At 46.7% G+C, this 19633-nt stretch overlaps 1 protein-coding gene across 1 annotated transcript in view; it reads right to left on the bottom strand.

The window, feature by feature from the left end:
- The window catches only part of DNAH7 (dynein axonemal heavy chain 7), a 157189-nt gene that overhangs the window by 103070 nt on the left and 34486 nt on the right, over nt 1–19633 (bottom strand). The window contains exons 16-21 of the mRNA XM_059702605.1: nt 19265–19411; nt 14850–15535; nt 13007–13193; nt 9241–9434; nt 6641–6839; nt 3923–4063 (exon numbers count right to left, since the gene is read on the bottom strand). Of these exons, the coding sequence (XP_059558588.1) occupies nt 3923–4063; nt 6641–6839; nt 9241–9434; nt 13007–13193; nt 14850–15535; nt 19265–19411 (1554 nt within the window). The remainder of the gene's footprint in view (nt 1–3922; nt 4064–6640; nt 6840–9240; nt 9435–13006; nt 13194–14849; nt 15536–19264; nt 19412–19633) is intronic.

Consider the following 19633-nt stretch of genomic DNA (forward strand, 5'->3'; position numbering starts at 1 on the left):
AAAAAAAACAAACTTTGAATTCGCATGCATACAGAGTGTTTTCTACATTTTTGTCGTGATTTTCCATATGACGTGATTTCCAAATAATCCATTTTTCTCACCACAGTGGTATCAGGTGAGAGTATTTTTGTTAACATTGTATTCCTTGTAAACCATTCTACACAGCGAGCTAATGAATCTGGAGTTAACTGCTCTGGTATTCAGCCAAAATAAACCCTATCTGGAATTAAATACTTTTATCATGCCTCAGTCCTTCTACGGGTACAAAGCTACCCTGACTCAACACCACATCCACATTTGCAACACCCCTGGCTCTGACTCCGTGATCCCTTCGTTCATGTTCTCGCCCCTGGAACGCCTCACTGGCACCAGGTCCACAGTCACCGCTCGCTGAGTAACCCGATGGGAGCAGATGCTGGGGTGACAGGCTCTGGGAGTGGGATGGGCTCTGGGAGTGGGACGGGCTCTGGGAGTGGGACGGGCTCTGGGAGAGTGATGGGCTCTGGGAGTGTGACGGGCTCTGGGAGTGTGACGGGCTCTGGGAGTGTGATGGGCTCTGGGAGTGTGACGGGCTCTGGGAGAGTGATGGGCTCTGGGAGAGTGATGGGCTCTGGGAGAGTGATGGGCTCTGTGAGTAGGATGGGCTCTGGGAGTGGGACGGGCTCTGGGAGTGTGACGGACTCTGGGAGTGGGACGGGCTCTGGGAGTGTGATGGGCTCTGGGAGTGGGACGGGCTCTGGGAGTGTGACGGGCTCTGGGAGAGTGATGGGCTCTGGGAGTGGGACGGGCTCTGGGAGTGTGACGGACTCTGGGAGTGGGATGGGCTCTGGAAGTGTGATGGGCTCTGGGAGTGGGACGGGCCCTGGGAGTGTGACGGGCTCTGGGAGTGGGACGGGCTCTGGGAGAGTGATGGGCTCTGGGAGAGTGACGGGCTCTGGGAGAGTGATGGGCTCTGGGAGTGGGACGGGCTCTGGGAGTGTGACGGACTCTGGGAGTGGGACGGGCTCTGGAAGTGTGATGGGCTCTGGGAGTGTGACGGGCTCTGGGAGTGGGACGGGCTCTGGGAGTGTGATGGGCTCTGGGAGTGGGACGGGCTCTGGGAGTGGGACGGGCTCTGGGAGTGGGATGGGCTCTGGGAGTGGGACGGGCTCTGGGAGTGTGACGGACTCTGGGAGTGGGACGGGCTCTGGAAGTGTGACGGGCTCTGGGAGTGTGACGGGCTCTGGGAGTGGGACGGGCTCTGGGAGAGTGACGGGCTCTGGGAGAGTGATGGGCTCTGGGAGAGTGATGGGCTCTGGGAGAGTGATGGGCTCTGGGAGTAGGACGGGCTCTGGGAGTGGGACGGGCTCTGGGAGTGGGACGGGCTCTGGGAGTGGGACGGGCTCTGGGAGTGTGACGGGCTCTGGGAGTGGGACGGGCTCTGGGAGAGTGATGGGCTCTGGGAGAGTGACGGGCTCTGGGAGAGTGATGGGCTCTGGGAGTGGGACGGGCTCTGGGAGTGTGACGGACTCTGGGAGTGGGACGGGCTCTGGAAGTGTGATGGGCTCTGGGAGTGTGACGGGCTCTGGGAGTGGGACGGGCTCTGGGAGTGTGATGGGCTCTGGGAGTGGGACGGGCTCTGGGAGTGTGACGGGCTCTGGGAGTGGGATGGGCTCTGGGAGTGGGACGGGCTCTGGGAGTGTGACGGACTCTGGGAGTGGGACGGGCTCTGGAAGTGTGACGGGCTCTGGGAGTGTGACGGGCTCTGGGAGTGGGACGGGCTCTGGGAGAGTGACGGGCTCTGGGAGAGTGACGGGCTCTGGGAGAGTGATGGGCTCTGGGAGAGTGATGGGCTCTGGGAGTAGGACGGGCTCTGGGAGTGGGACGGGCTCTGGGAGTGGGACGGGCTCTGGGAGTGGGACGGGCTCTGGGAGTGTGATGGGCTCTGGGAGAGTGATGGGCTCTGGGAGAGTGATGGGCTCTGGGAGTGTGATGGGCTCTGGGAGTGTGATGGGCTCTGGGAGAGTGATGGGCTCTGGGAGAGTGATGGGCTCTGGGAGTAGGATGGGCTCTGGGAGTGTGATGGGCTCTGGGAGAGTGATGGGCTCTGGGAGAGTGATGGGCTCTGGGAGAGTGATGGGCCCTGGGAGTAGGATGGGCCCTGGGAGTGGGACGGGCTCTGGGAGTGGGACGGGCTCTGGGAGTGGGACGGGATCTGGGAGTGGGACGGGCTCTGGGAGTGTGACGGGCTCTGGGAGTGTGACGGGCTCTGGGAGAGTGATGGGCTCTGGGAGTGTGATGGGCTCTGGGAGTGTGACGGGCTCTGGGAGAGTGATGGGCTCTGGGAGTGTGACGGGCTCTGGGAGTGTGACGGGCTCTGGGAGTGTGATGGGCTCTGGGAGTGGGACGGGCTCTGGGAGTGGGACGGGCTCTGGAAGTGTGACGGGCTCTGGGAGTGGGACGGGCTCTGGGAGTGTGACGGGCTCTGGGAGAGTGATGGGCTCTGGGAGTGTGACGGTCCAACCTGGTGCTGTGCTGGCACCAAGCGCCCGACGGCTCAGGCGTTTGCAGAGGACAGCAGTGCCCAGTCCTCCACAGGCTGCCCAGAGCCTCCAGCTGCTCAGAGTCCTCCCTTCCCACTGTGAACCCCGCGTTAGTGAGGGGAGACGTCCCCAGCACAGAGAATGCTGAGACATATGCCAGCGTCCCAGGTAGACCCGCAGGCAGAGGGAGAGGGGCAGCCTCCCCCAGGGCCAGCACAAGCAGAGGAGAAAGAAAGCATTCGCTTTTCAGGGCGCAGGTAAAGCTTAATTTCATGCCATCAGGCAGCCAGGAGGGCACCACAGCGCTCAGTGGAGAGGGCGAGCGGGCCAGGGACATGGCAACAGGCTGACTTGCTACGTCTTGTGGGCTCCCGCGTCAGAGGTCAGAGGCCCTCACGTCTGTGGAGCGAGTGACCCTGAGGCACAGGCTGTCAATGGCTTGCTCTGTGAACGGCTCCATATCTGCACCATATCACCTGAGTGTGTGTGTGTGTGTTGGGGGGTAGGGGGGTGAATACCCTAGCAGATGTGCGAGGAACTCCATCTTGGCACCAGCAGGTACTATTGTTGTTGTAAACCAAAAAGCGATGTCTCTAGACAACAAGGTAAGAACTACCGGCAGAGCAGACCGTTTTGAGCAGAGGACACACTGAGAAGGTTGTGACCTACATGACCTGTCCCTTGAGAGTCCAATTGCCCTTGGCGTTTATAGAAGCATAAAAGGATCACAGCGAACACCTCGGTGCTGTACCACAACTCCTACCTGTGCCAGCCTTCTTGGAGTCGGCCCGGAAAAAACACGGTGGACAGAGGGGAGGAGGTTTGATAAACACTACATTTGAAACGAAAAAAGTAACTGGCAGATGCCGGTAAAGTTGGCTGATTTGCTTCTCTGTTCCCCCCCCCCACCCTATTTCCCTGTAGTGGTGAGTGATAAAGAGAATAGTTTGGGGGCCAGCAAGTAAGGAGGGAAGTCCAGGGGGCTACTAATTAATTACTAATATGAATTTAGTCATAAATGGTATTAAATATGAGTTTAGTAATGAATAGTGTTACTAAATTCATAGACTCAATGTATTAGAATATTTCAAATCAAGCATCATTCAAAATATTAATCATTATTTACTCAAATGCAGTGCATGAAAAATAAAGATTAAAATAGTCTAAATGAGCCTGATACCTGGTCTTCATAGGGTAGCTTTACTCCAGACATTAAAGAGAATTATCCTTTCTGAGTTTCGGAAGTTCCTCAGTCCTAATGTGACTTTATTTTTAAAGGTACAATAATGTATATAATAACAAGATTGAGACTCCAGTACCTTCGCTTTTTGGGTGGATTGTGTTTCTTTCTAGTAATTGTTGGGAAAATGCTGACGAGCCTAGGGGTAGGAAAAGCTCACCTCTTGCCCTTTCGAAATAGCTGCTTGGACTTCGGATGTCCAGTAGGTCTGGGACACACAGAGCACCGTCTGTCCAGGCCAGACCCTCACCCACTTGATCCGCTCATATTGTGTATAGGCAGTGATGGCAGATTTAATGACCTAATTGAAAAAAAAATGCTTAAGGTGAACAGTTTCACATCTGAATATGCTATCCAATGAAGAGCTAAACGCCAACAGATGAACACGTACCATTCCATGTTTTACATCTTAGCCAATTATATAAAGACACAAAGCACATGACCAGACTCTTTAAATTCAAGTTAATTCCTATACCTGTGAGTAAAACAACTACATTGCATAGCATTTTGTTTTGCTGGTGCAGGATCAATTTGTGTGAAGCACATGATGTCAAATATTTTTTGACCAGTCGTAGTCAAAAGTATCCTAGATCCATTTGGATTGAAGAGGCATAAGGTAATTTTACTGTAAAACGTAAATTCAAATACTTCCCAAATGAGAGCCATCAAATTCATAGGTACTGATTTTCTTTGAACCAATCAGATCCCCACTCAGCCATGTGCATCTGTGCACCTGGCCATCAGGGAAACCACACAGTTTCTCTCAAGTTCCCCCCATGTTTGCAGATTTCACCCCTTCTCAATTCCATAGTGTGAGGCCCACAGCAGTGATGACATGGACTAGTGCATAATTCATTCATGGAGAGTTGAGAGCCGTAAAATCAGGAAGTCTACCTCATGTGCTTTGCTATATATGTTTTCAGTGGACTGATATATCCACTTCTTCTACCAGCCATCAGTGGGTGACATTTTCATCTGTTAGATCAATCAAAAATAGTAACATCGTCTGTGAGGTGATACCCACTTTAATGTTTGAATTTCGGGGGGGGGGATGTCAAAATTGGATTTTTACGAGAAATATATAAGAATGGGTAAAACGTTTTAGATTTCTAGTCTACCTAGTATGTCTATGGAGTTGAAAAGGCCAAGGAAGCCACAGAAAGAGCAGGTAAAAATGAGCAACTGAGAGGTGGGGGAAAGAAGGCAGAGTAGAGATACACCAAGAGTGGAATAAATATCTATTGGATGAGGAGAAGGAGGACTACATAAAGTTCTATAGTATTTAATGTAAAACATATTACTATGTCTTTGTATGTCACATATACAAGTAAATATATGTATACCATATATAAATTATGTATATTTTGGGGGTAGCAAGATGCATTAAAGACATGATAATCTAGAATGATAAAGGGGCAAAGGTGCTAAGAATATGACTTTTTAAATTATTTACAAATGACATAAAATTAACTTCATTTTGGCATGCAGTAGTCTTTCAAATATGCAAATATATATAGCACCACAAAAGTAACACACATATCTCCTATGTGCATTTATACTACATTTGCCTGCGCACTTCACCAACACAAACTTACACATGAACATTTGAGGAAGATATTGCCTACACAATTCCTTGCCACCCCAGCTTTAATGCTCTGAAATGGCAACCGAAATATTTTCTTTAAGCACTTTGACAAACAAAATGAAAACAATAGTTGAAACAGTACCAGATATGTCTAAAATAATGAGTCTTCACTGCATACATCAGTTAACCAGCCATGTACCCCGATGCAATGCTGCTCAGTAGTGGTCCCAGTGGAATTCATTTGCGTCGCTAACAGCTACAAGAAGGGGAGTGCTCTTTGTCACTACTTATCAAGGCCTATGCAAGCTCATCCTCTTGGGCCCACTGGTCCTCCACATGAGAATTATCATGAGCAAATAACTAATCCAATCAAAGCTCTATGTGTAAGCATGTCCATTAGAATTTAATTTATAATAGGCAGAAACGGGAAACTGCCCCAAAGATTTTACATCTATTGGGACAACTGTATGCAGGCAGATATTAAAACCATGTTTTAGAAGAGAAAGAAGCATTAAGACTTGTGATATCCATTAAACATGTAGGTTCTAATTACTTTTTCCAATAATGTGTGAGAGAACCTGAAAAAGTAATGGACGTTGCTGTTAGGACTTAACGCCTTGTTTCCTTTGCATCCTTCCCCTCGTGCTCTCCTGCTCGGCCGTGATATTTATTCTCGAGAGAGAACCTGAGTGCCAAGTCCACGGGATAGTAAAGAGTGAGTTTAAGTGCTCAACCCATATCTGTTTGTGGCCATGACTTGAAATTCTCCACTAAAAAAAATAATTACAAATGGCGGGCGGGGTGACCATGTGCTTTATGAGGTGATGTGAAAAATATGAAGTTCACATTCACTGCAGGACATGCTATGGCTTTCTACCATTTGGGTACATAGTTTGTGTATACAGAGAACAAAACGGTTCACCACAGAAACATACATGTCCCGGAGATGGATGGGAAGCTGGAGAGCGGGGCTTTTAAGACGAGTCTGAAGATAGACGGTGTGGAAACACGTGTGTTAGTGCATGACAGAAGCACAGCATGTGGCTGTACGAAGTGAGACACGCTCGTGACTATGACCCATGTTTTCTCTGGGATGGATGGCACTTGGTCCCACTTGTCAAGTGGGTCACTACTAAATTATGTCACAGACCATAAAGACGACCATCGCTTGGTCTTTGAGCGCTGTAGTATAGCTAAAGTGGTAATCCCTGACTCAGTTTCCAACAGCGCATTTATCAGTGACACATTCGCCTTCAGTCATCTTCACTAGAAACAATGAACGCGGCCAGCTACCTTTTGGATGGACCTGATCATCACTCTCTCTAACTCAACCAGCCACTTTTCCACTTGGCCTCGGGCCTTCACTGTGGAAATGGTCTCGATGAGCTCCACCACCTCGTTCTCGCTGCTCTTCATGTGCGTGATGTCTAACGTCTCCGTAAACTCCACCCTGGCGATCCCTTCGAAACATTTCTTCAGGTGAGGCTGCACCCTGGCAGGGGAAACACACGCATGTAAGACAATAAGCTGAGCGATGGCCATTCTTTGTGTACCAGTCCTCATTCCAAATTCATCAACGTGCACCGTGTGTGAGGCCCCTAGAGGCTGCGGGAGATAAAGGGCTGAGAGAGAAGAGACACGGGCCCTGCCTGCGTGGATGACAGCGTCCAGGGGGAGGTCAGCACCCCTTCAGCAATCAGGGTCTGTAAAACTACAGCTCTAAGTCGCGCTGCAGCGGAGACGTCCAGGGGGCTTTGTTTCCAACACAATGAATCGAAAGATTTAAAAGTAACGTAAGGAGCAAGCGAATCCTGACTAACAGATAACACACGGATCTGAAAAATCATCAGATGCACAAAAGTTGCCATTTCAACTGGGGTCTCCAGAGACGTCCTGCAAAACATGAACTAGGTTTAGTGCGTTAAGTACTTTACAGTTTATAAACCAGCTGCTTTGAAGCTACCCAACTTCGGTCTCCTCATTGTGATATCGTTGGAACTGACCAACGCCCTCACTTTTGGCACATTACCAGTAACCAATCGACTACCTCTTTCAAGTGGGCAATAAAGAAGCAGCGATAAAGTCTCAGATGGGAATCTGAGCCTAAATCGATCTTTTTGTCTAAAATACTCATCTCCTACTTTGAAGATACAGCACCAAATTAATTTGTTTAGCAAATATCTATTGACTGCTGGTTTGTTGTGTGCTATATATTCCTTTAAGGAATCGGGACTCCACACTGGGGGAAAAAGCAGTCAGAAACCTCTGCTGTGATGGAGCGTGTATTCTGTTAGACGCAGTGGTTCTCAACCTTCTGGCCCTTTAAATACAGTTCCTCATGTTGTGACCCAACCATAACATTATTTTTGTTGCTACTTCATAACTGTAATGTTGCTACTGTTATGAACCGTAATGTAAATATCTGATATGCAGGATGGTCTTAGGCGACCCCTGTGAAAGGGTCGTTCGACCGCCAAAGGGATCGCGACCCACAGGGTGAGAACCGCTGTAAAGTTAGAGGAAATCAGTGAACAGCTCCAGTGCAGTACAGAGTAAGACTGATAGCACAAAGGATGCCGAAGGAAAAGAAGGTCGAGAAGGCAGGCCAGGAGAGGTGGCCAGGGAGTGCTGGCAGGGTTTCCATTTTAAATAGAGTGGCGGGCCCGGCTGGCGTGGCTCAGTGGTTGAGCATCAACCTATGAACCAGGAGGTCAGGGTTCGATTCCCAGTCGGGGCACATGCCTGGGGTTGCAATGCTCGATCCCCAGTAGGAGGTGTGCAGGACGCAGCCAGCCAGTCAATGATTCTCTCTCATCATTGATATTTCTCTCTCTCTCTCTCTCTCTCTCCCCCTTCTCTAAAATCAATAAAAATGTATTGAAAGAAGAAAGAAAGAAGGAAGGAAGAAAGAAAGAAAGAAAGAAAGAAAGAAAGAAAGAAAGAAAGAAAGAAAGAAAGAAAGAAAGAAAGAAAGAGAGAGAGAGAGAGAAAGAAAGGAAGAGAGAGAGAAAGAAAGGAAGAGAGAGAGAAAGAAAGGAAGAGAGAAAGAAAGAAAGGGGGAAAGAAAGAAAGACGAAAGAAAGAAAGAAAGAAAAGAAAGAGAAAGAAAGAAAAGAAAGAGAAAGAAAGAGAAAGAAAGAAAGAAAGGCGAGGAAAGGGCTCCTGCATGGCAGGTGTTGGGCAGGTTTCCGCAAACACCTAGAGGTGGTAAGTGAAGTCTGATGGACATTGGGGTAGGGCAGTGGTCAGCAAACTGCGGCTCGCGAGCCACATGCGGCTCTTTGGCCCCTTGAGTGTGGCTCTTCCACAAAATATCGACTTCTGCACATGGGCCACGAAGTTTCAATCGCACTGTATATGCGCGCCCGCACGTGGTATTTTGTGGAAGAGCCACACTCAAGGGGCCAAAGAGCCGCATGTAGCTCGCGAGCCGCAGTTTGCCGACCACTGAGGTAGGGGAATCCTAGGCACTGAGGGAAGAGGCTGCCCCGTCTCTGGGGCAGTTGCAAGGACTGCAGCAGAGGGGGCAAGAGAAAGCCACTGGGATGAATAGGAAGGACAACGGGGACCCGTCTGTGTGGGTCCCTGGGAACCGCTGAGGACACTCTCTTCTTTCTGAATGTGACACAGAAGGTGAGTGTTCTGACAGTACCTGCAAGGGAATGTGCGCTCGCATGAGAAAGCCACTCCAAGATTCATCACGTTTGGGAAAATATCACTCACTGATATTACTTACATTTTAAATAATTATCTTCAGTTGATCATTGATAATATTCACAGTAGCCTTTTAGAAAGTTACTTTAGAAACAATTATTTATATATTTATTTATGCTCTACCTTATTCTAAACATTAAATTTAAGCCGATAAGTTGAGCCACAGGTGCGTTACTTACCTGGTAGGATCTTTAGTCTCAGAGAGGATCTCAAGAAGTTCATCATTAGACAAGAAAAAGAACCTGGGGAAGAAGAGGCGCTTCTTTTCTAGATACTCGTTGAGTCCCTTCAGGATGAGTTCCAAAAGTTCATTAGACTTTTTCAGCCTCTCCAACATTTTATCAATAGTCACAACCGACAGAACATGTTTATCCTAAAGGGAAAGGGAAAAACTCTCAACTCAACAGTACTATTACTAACTTTATGTTCATATTATATTGGCGATAACATGTCTTTAATCAAACAAAGTTTATGCAAAATTTAAAGTAAATATTTATTTTTAAAAAGTAGTCTTCTCTCTTTTAATTATGTAAAAGTCATGTTGACTTGATCCTCAGTGATGCTCACAATTTCTCATTCTAAATTGTGAGAGACAGAAAATGAGCAAGAGGGGCGGGGGAGAGGGAGAAGGAAAGGAGGAACAGTGAACTCACAAGAAGGACGGGGAAATAAAATAGCATGAGATATGTTTGATATGTTTGTCTTTTATTCTTTGAGGTAAAGTACTCTAAAAAGATATCATCATTATAATTAATATTTTGAATATCATATATATATATATATATATATATATATGCCTAAGTGATTGTCCAACCGTCTGATAGCTATGACATGCACTGACCACCAGGGGTCAGACACTCAACACAGGAGCAGAAACCATAGGTATGGAAACATGGATAAGGCTGATGAATCTCAGAGGGAAGCGGGGAGGTGGGAGGGTGGGAAGAGATTAACCAACGATCTTCTATGCATACCAGAGGCCCAGTGCATGGATTCATGCAGCAGTGGGGTCCCTCGGCCTGGCCTGCGGGGATTGGGCCAAATCCGCCTCTCTGACATCCCCCCAGGGGTCCAGATTGCAAGAGGGCTCAGGCTGCGGGACCCCAGAGTGCCTACAGTATGCTTTTGTTAATATATTTTGAATGTGGCTGAAAAGGAAAGATACATATTTTTTTGTTTTTGAATTATAACAATTCAACTTATAAATATAGTAATTTAATAAAAAATGAAAGAATTATTAATACCTGTTTTCTCAATAAAAGAGATTCAGATGAAATATGAAACATGTGATTGGCTTAACTTATCTTTAAAGAAATACAATTTTAAAAGGCATTTTTTATATTTTTCTAACAGTTTCTTTCAAATACACATTTTTAAAAGCACACAAAAATTAATATTTTGAATATTATTGTCTATGTATATAAAAGCCTAAGCAACCATCCGACCATCTGGTAGTGATTTAATTATCACTTAAATGTGCAGTTCACTCCATGCAGGATTGAATGGGCTCTTGTACAAGTAAATCCCCAACAAAGTGCTGTTCTTAGAGCGCCACCTTCTGGAGAAGCACGCCTTTCTTTGTTGGAGGGGAAAAAGGCTGAATGGTTGCTAATAAATGTGAAAAAAAATCCCTTTCACAAATTCACAGTATTTGCTTTATTCTCGGCCAAAGAATGTATTGCAATGTTGCTATTTCGAACCTGAGATTTGAAAGCTAAAAGTCAGTTATTTAAAACGACAGTTCATATTTCTCCTCCTCGCTCCTACACTTACAAAAGAAATACCTCTGGGAACACTTAGCTTGCAGGTAAGGTTTGCGGATTGAATTCCTCAGGTGTAAGCTATTGAGCCAGATTAGTTCAATGACTCTGAGCCAAACAGGCTAGTTCTAAGTGAACACAGGCAGTCACCTATGCGCCTGGGCATCTGCAGCCTAAACACATGAAAGTCAGCACCCCGTGACTGGAAACTAAGCGACCTTCGCTCCCTTCCCGTGAGCAGGTAAGCAATGAACACTGCAGCAGAGCAGGAAAGCACAGACCTGGCTCCCAACCCACACTCCTCCTTACAGCCTGAGCCGCCCGGCGTCCTCTGCGTGACCCGGGCCTCTGTTTTTTCATCTTTAAAATGGGGTAAGAACTCTCGCTAAAAGCCATCATGAGGACCAAGTTAGATACAGTGTTCGAAACACCCGTTATGGTGCCTCAAATACACATGTACTTGAAACTACTCTGCTTATTTCCCTCCCATAACCGTGTCTTAAAGGGAAAGAGGGAGACGGACAGATACTCATCTGGGGGAGGGGGAGTGGGGAGTGGGGGGTGGAATGAGGCGCCTACATCCTTCAATCCGTTATCATAGAGTTAAAATAAACATTTATAATCTGCCGTCCTTGGGGTAAAATATTGGTCATAGTAAAAGAAAACTGCCTTCGAAGTCCCTTCGAGCATTGCCCTGACACCGGGCTGAGAGCCTGCAGGTGCTCAGTGGAGGAAGACGAGGCGGCCCCTGGAGACACAGGAACCTCAGAAACACCCCTCCCTCCACGTGGCACCGGCTGGTTTAAGGGCTGTGCTCTCGGGACAGAACCCTAAGATGCCACAGCAGGAAGCTACTAGAAGATTGAAACCACCCACGGCTCCTGACACTTCAATGACTTTCTGTCCCCTGGAGGGAAGGAAAGGAACTATTAACTGTCCTTGTTTGGGTTAAAGGGAAAATTATATAAATGCTGTGTCTTCTGTTCCTTCATAAGTTATCCGCACTCTTATCAGAGCCCATGGCAACCCATGGTTGGTTGGCATTTCTCATCAAATGCCTGCGGTCGGGCCTGGAACTTTAATTCGGGACAGGGAGAGAGCGTTCTACCGTCTCCGCAGCGGCTGCACCCGTCTGCATTCCCACCCGCAGTGCAGGAGGGCTCCTTTTCCTCCACATCCAGAAGCATCCTTCTTGTCCTCTTCACTCCCGAGTTCCTGGCCCCAGGCAGCCTGCCTATGGAAGAGGCCAAGCGCTTGGATCTGGTTGGGAACATAGGCTGTGCATCCCCTAGAGCTGCACCCTGAACTCCCCGACTCCTGCTCCCAGGGGGACAGCGTGGAGTCCTCAGCATGTGACATTCACTTTTTATCAGGTCAGCGCTCCCATCAGGGCCTGGAAATCTCATGGGGGTCAGTCCACGGCCTCACTTCCCTGGTGATGGCGGTTCCTTCGCAGAAGCGATGTGTGGAAGCTGTGACGGTGAGTCACTCGGTGAGTCAATGAATGACAGCGCTGGCAGGAGCCGGGGCTCAGGCAGGAAGAATCCATCTGGAGCAGAGGAGTCAGGTCCCCCTCTAGGTTGGACGGACGGGGTCTGATGCATTTGGCTCCTCCCACCTGGCTGCCTGGCCCTTCGGGTGTGGCGCTGCACCAGGAGCCTTCATGTTAGCTCTGCTGTTTTCAGTGTTACCGGTTTCTATGGAATTCCCTCCTAACTTTCAGCGAAAGTTCTGCTGCACGTGCGCTGTGTTGACTCATTGACTACATTTTGTCCGTATAGGTTGGGTTCTTTGGACTTGTTTATATTTGCAACTCTCCTTTTTTCATTTTAGGTCCTTACAGGGAGTCTGCTGGTTGAGTGGTTGGATGCTGAGATGTCTCCACCACAGCTCGCCAGTGGTGGGGTAGCCCACGACAGAGCAACAGGCTAGTCGGGGCGGCAAGCGCTGAGCACAGGCCTTCCTAGCAGAGCGCACGGTAAGAACCGCAACGAGACCCAAACGTCGTCACATAATGACAATTTCAACTTGGAGCTCAAGAAGTCATCAGGACAAAATATGCATTTTGCTTTTGATATTTCTTGCTCCTCCAAGTCTAAAAGACAGCGGCTTATTTGGATTGCTTTAAAAACAAAACTCATGTCATTTCAACCAAATAATCACATTCTCAGAGATTTTTACCCACTTGCAGCATAGTTTTCATGATATCTCTCCACGTTTTATCCACAGTTGTGAACCGCCGGCCTTCCTCGGGCATCTGGGACATAATGTCAGGAGAGCTGAAGATGGGCTCCAGGTACAGCCACGTGGCTTGGACCTTGAGCCACTCGTCCAGAATCTCCTGCAGCAGCAGCAGCTTGCCTTCCCATTCTCTGAGGAGAAAACACAGCGGCTCTGATCAACAGCGCACCGAGCAAGGCTGACGATGACTAATCAAAACCACGACTAGACTGTCAATCTTTATGCAAAGTTGTTACTGCAGTTTCCATGTGTTTGTCTCAAAGATAAATCACTAGATTTCTTCTACAAAGTCTGCTGTACAGTCATAGCATCAACTTCTATTTGTATGTAGATATGCATGTGAACCTATACCTATCTACAAATGGGCTAGTTTCTGTATATGTTGTAACAATGAACCTCTCTGCACCCCAGTTCCATGGCGAGAGGGTGCACACGGAGGAATGGGGTTTGGCGACAGCACTGGTGTTCATGAGGAAGGACATTTTGAACTTCTTAGGAAGGGTAGCTATAGCCAAGATTCGTTTCCTTAAACATTCTTCTTTAAAAAAAAATTGGGGCCCATCAAGGCTTTATTTTCAGAATAAAATATTTCAATTCATAAGATGTAATTGGCATTTAAAAAAATCTACATAAATATACTAGTGTGGCATTCATGAGAAGGATGCACTTCAGAACTCACATAGGTTATCAGTTCATTCCTAAATATGAGGAACAAAAATAACTTGATTTCTTCAAGAATCAATATTATAATTACACCATAATCTAATAATTTTACAAGCACAGTTCTAAGGTCTCAGTATGTCTTTGCTCTATCCTCACATCCCCACATACATGCCAATGAAGAGACTAAGTAACACTGAGGTAAGTGCCATGTTCAAGTTCACCCAAGTAATAAGCGATAGAGGCAGATTTGAACACGAAGTGCTATAACCACTATGCTATAAGAGCTAGACCCACTATTCTAAAAGTGCTAACAGAACCGTAAAGAAGAATGATTAATTCACAGCAGCAGAACTTAGAGAGGGGATAGCTTTATGTATACATTAACACATCAGTTATATGTGAAGGTCTGTCATTTTAGATTGTTAAAGCCAGGAAATATAAGACGCAGGGCAGGAGACAGATATGAGCGGGAGCAGGCCCAAGTTTAGGGTAATATAACGTAGTTAGCTTTCCTTGTCAACCAAATTCATATTGAAGAAGGGAGATGGATATGGATTTACTCTCTTTTTAAGGTAAAATGTAAACTTTTAATACAAATTATAAAGATTGACAGACGGGATAAGAGTTAACTTAACGGGCTGTGTCAAATGTCTAAAATACCAGACTAAAAATCAGACTTTCATTCTTTTGCACTTTTCTAGCATTCCTTCGTGCTTAGGGGTGGAAATGACAATGGACTTTTAGGGATTATCCACACTAAACTATTTAGTATATTTAGAAAACGATATTACTTTCCGTTTTATAGTCTATGATTTCTATAGACACAAAATTATTTTTGAGAGTCAAATATGTAAGATCAGATTGTAGGCAAGAAAAAGGAATATGTAGAGGCTGATTGCCCACCACCTTTGTTGTGAACATAGAGGACAGCAAAGAGACCAGTACTCGCCCCAAAGCGACGAACGGTATCATTCCTTACAATGAACTCTTTAGAATACTAAGTATGAGATGCAGAATCAATTTCCAAAAAGAACTCTACATTACATACGGGTGATGATTCGGGTAACAAAACAAGTGTGGATTTTGGGTGACAGTATCAACATTGTCATATAAATGTCACTTACCTGATTTGTTTTTCATAGGGCTTGATGAAAGGAGACCCTCGCATTGTCTGTGTCTTAATGATGTGGTCATCCAACAACATCTGAATTTCGTCAACTGATGACAAAATGGATGTCCCAGATTCTCTATAAGAGAGAAGGACAAATTCCATTGAGTCCCACTCTTTAATCATCTTCTCCAAGGTCTTCTCGAGAGTATACTCCTTGCTGGCTGCTTCGCTGATGCCTTCAAATCTGTCTAAATACTGCTCCAGGTTCATGTCCAGGAAAGGGGAGACGGTGGACTCGTCGGCGGGCTGCAGGGGGAAACCCACAATGTTGGACATGGCCTCCCAGTGCCTGGGGCGCAGCCCAGGGTTGCAGATCACTTGAATGAGAGGGATGTGCTGCTTGAAATCTTCCACCTTGGCTTTGACTTTCTTCGTCATCGCCAGGGCATTGGGGGAGTCGTTGAAGGTCTTCTCCAGCTTATAGAGTCCTCGCCAGTAGTTGCCAACGTCGACTTCTACTTGGTCTGGATCCACCTTGTGATACGGCCCTTCTGTCCACGCTCTATATTTACTGCTAAATTCGACAGCGGTTTCATAGAGACGAAGGTAGGGGTTCAGACTGTCTTGGATTTTTTTGCGTTGAGGATACAGCGATGGTGGCCAACCAAAGGCCTCCTCTTCGGCATTAAACTGCTCGATCTGGAAGAATGGGCACTACATGTATTATTCTGAAAGTGGATGATACTCAAAATTGAGTTTCAAAAATATCAAGGTGATCCAAAAACCCCTCATTGAGCCCTAAAGTTACACTTACATCCGGTCTAATCTAGAAAAGCTGTTCAATTGCCGTCTCCAGAGGGCAATGCCTAGTTAGGTTCTTAATGCAGCAAAACACACTTCATATGTAAAGAAGCCTTTGCCCATCAGATATACTGAGGACATAGCTTCGTTCTTTAATTAACAAGAATCTAAGTACTCTAACACATGCAGCATTGTGTTCGGTACTTTGGGAAAATTTTAAGTATTATATTGCAAAGTTCCAACTCCAAGGAGTTAGTAATCCTGCTGAGGAGACAGGCCATCAGTACGCAAAAGTTAAATAGCAATGATTCCATAATAGTGTAAACACTAGAAGAGGTGTCTTAGATCTGTAGCTGTTTAATATCAAAGGAACTGTGTGTACAGAACAATGCTATCACTCAGAGACGAAAGAGCATGCTGGGATAGTTCCGTCACGGTGCTGCCATAGAGAAGACACACCTGGAACTGGGTCTTAAAAATAAGAAGGATAAGAAGAGGCAAAAAAAAAAACCCAAAAAAACACTGCTTTCTTCTTAGTGTAGTTGTGAAATATGTGAGTATTTGAGTGATTGGAAGAGAAATCTATAGAATTAAAGCGTGAGCTCAATATATAAATTATGCAGGTTACTTAAAATTTCAGTGGCGTCAGTTATAAGAAACCTACAAAGCTTGTTTCTCTTTTCTCAACATGTGTTTACATATTTGTGATGATTGTACACTGATTACTTGGTCTGATACGATACTGAAATCTTTCAATGTAAGAAAAATGGTAGAGCATCATAATATGGTCTGTTTTCATATTTCCCTATTTCATTTTTCATATATTTCATATTTAATAAAATATTTAAAAAACACAATTAACAATGTCAAACACCTTACATGGCAAAGAATCTAGCTTTTCCCCTCCCAGCTCCTCCTAATGAGAAAGCCACTTTCTGAAACGGCAACATTGGGAGCCAAGTAGCCGGACGGGAAAATCACTAACTTAAAAACACAGTGAAGAGGAGAGAATTCAACAGCAACCCGGTGCCGTCACATGACGCACATGTTTAAACGGCACAAAATGGCAGCTGAGAAGCTGACGGAGATAGAACACATTCTTTCAAACAAAAAATTGGAGGCCATCGAAATGTCATCACGGCCCATCGAAAGCAGCAATGCCACGCCCCGAAGGCTTGTCGGTGACACCTGTTTGTGCCACTTATGTTCTTCTCTGATTAAATGTAGTGAAACTTGTTCCATTTGAATCTACTCTGCCGGGAGCCGGTCCATCCTTGCTGTTTCAAGGGACCTGGCATATATGGCATACGGTTCTTAATATGTTTGCTCACCTTCTTGGCGCTCTGTTTTAACCAAGGTCACCTCTCCAAGAAAGGTTGAATCCCCAGGTAGGGATTTTCCCCTGAAGTTAGGGAGGGAATAAAACCCCTCAACTAAGTGCCAGGCGGGTAATTAATCCCTTTAACTACGAACAGTCATGCTTAAACTACATAATCTTTTCTCCCTGGAATGGAGATAAGAAACGCCCTAACCTTTGTAATAGAGATTGATAGGATTGAATCAACTGGTATAAATACAGTTGTAACAAGACAGAAACACTCAGAACTCAGAACACAGAACTCATAAGACAGAAAGACACAGAACTTAGAACAGAATCAAGAAGACAGAATCTACTCGGAGCCTAGAGACAGAGCCTAGCGGGAGAACATGGCAAGGGATCCTGGACTGAACCTGACTACAGAGATTGGCAGGAGAACCTGACTGGAACCTGGACACTGAACCTGACTGGAGAGCCTGGACAGAACCTGGCTGGAGAACCTAGCGAGGGAACATGGCTACAGAACCTCGCTGGAGATCCGAAGCAGAACCTCTCTGGAGATCCGGGCTAGAGATCCTGGCTAGGCTGCTGATCAACTGAACGCTGCCTCTGAGTCTTTCCCTCTTCGCCGACTCCGTCTACACCTTTGGGAACCCCTGGACCTGCTGGGGTTGGACCCCGGCATATGGCGCCCGAACAGGGACCCCTAGGTAAGCGCCCTGCACTCGGGACGGATCGGACTCCACCGTAGGAAGAGGGTGGATAGTCTTCGCCGACTCCGTCCACACCTTTGGGAATGCCTGGAACAGGATTCCCCTAGGTAAGCCCCCTCCCCCATTGAGAACCCCCACACTCGGGACGGATCAGACTCCACCGTAGGAAGAGGGTGGATAGTCTTCGCCGAATCCGTCCACACCTTTGGGAACCCCTGGAAAAGGATTCCCCTAGGTAAGCCCCCACCCCATTGAGAACCCCCACACTCGGGACGGATAGGACTCCACCAGGGTACTGCAGACCCCCCTACAGAGGATAAGTAGGGTAAGAAGGTGGATAGTACAGAACTTTGAGAAGATGTGCCATACTGAGTCCAAAGAAAGAAGACTCTGTATTGATCTTTAGATTAAGAAGATGTGCCATACTGAGTCTAAAGAAAAAAGACTCTGTATTGATCTTTTAACATATATGCTTGCTAGCAGAGGAATTAAGGTTACTCCCAGTCAGACAGAACGTTTTATACAAGAAGTATGTCCATGCTTTTCTGAGGAAGGAAAGGTAAATGTAATGGCATGGGAGGAGGTAGGCCCAAGGAGCCTTATCCTTAACCCCACTGCAGCCTTTCTACCCTGGGAAAGTGCAGGATTGGCAAGCTCTCCCTGGGATGATAGATCAGGACTCAGGTAATAGCAGAAAGCGCCAATCCTACTCTTAAAATGGATACAAGAGAGCATTTCAGGTTTTTCTTTTTAATGCCTGCTTTTAAAAAATAAAAAAGGGGGAATTTGCCGGGAGCCGGTCCATGCTTGCTGTTTCAAGGGACCTGGCATATATGGCATACTGTTCTTGGCACTATGTGTTTTAACCAAGGTCTCTGAGAAAGGTGGTTTCCCCAGGTAGGGATTTTCCCCTGAAGTTAGGGAGGGAATAAAACCCCTCAACTAAGTGCCAGGCGGGTAATTAATCCCTTTAACTACGAACAGTCATGCTTAAACTACATAATCTTTTCTCCCTGGAATGGAGATAAGAAACGCCCTAACCTTTGTAATAGAGATTGATAGGATTGAATCAACTGGTATAAATACAGTTGTAACAAGACAGAAACACTCAGAACTCAGAACACAGAACTCATAAGACAGAAAGACACAGAACTTAGAACAGAATCAAGAAGACAGAATCTACTCGGAGCCTAGAGACAGAGCCTAGCGGGAGAACATGGCAAGGGATCCTGGACTGAACCTGACTACAGAGATTGGCAGGAGAACCTGACTGGAACCTGGACACTGAACCTGACTGGAGAGCCTGGACAGAACCTGGCTGGAGAACCTAGCGAGGGAACATGGCTACAGAACCTCGCTGGAGATCCGAAGCAGAACCTCTCTGGAGATCCGGGCTAGAGATCCTGGCTAGGCTGCTGATCAACTGAACGCTGCCTCTGAGTCTTTCCCTCTTCGCCGACTCCGTCTACACCTTTGGGAACCCCTGGACCTGCTGGGGTTGGACCCCGGCACTACTCCTTAAAGGTGAACACACAATGCAAATCCAGTCCCCTTCCTCTGGAACTAATTCACCCTCCTAAGCACTGTCCACGGCACCTTGTCCGCTGCGAGGTCCAGCTTCCCGTTCAGTGTCTGGGCCTTTTTCAGGTACCGCTGCACGTCCTGCAGGTCGCCCAGGGAGTAAAACTCTTCCGACTGCTTCGCGTAGCTCTCCAGCTCCTCCACAAACCGCTGGCACCGCAGCTGGCAGGATGAAAACAGCATCGCGTGTTACCCTTCTGGAAGTCAGAGCCCCGAGGCCTCGAGAGAGACTTTACATGCTGGTAAGGCCTGCCAGAATTATTACTCATATATTTTGATATTGGAAAATATAAAGAAAAGGACCTTCTGGAAGATGCCTGGAATCTAAAATATACAGACGTTTTCAGAGTGGGATTTAAAAGGAACGATGAAGATTCCTGTGAT

This window comes from Myotis daubentonii, chromosome 7 (genome assembly GCF_963259705.1).
Source record: "Myotis daubentonii chromosome 7, mMyoDau2.1, whole genome shotgun sequence".
Taxonomy (NCBI): Eukaryota; Metazoa; Chordata; class Mammalia; order Chiroptera; family Vespertilionidae; genus Myotis; species Myotis daubentonii.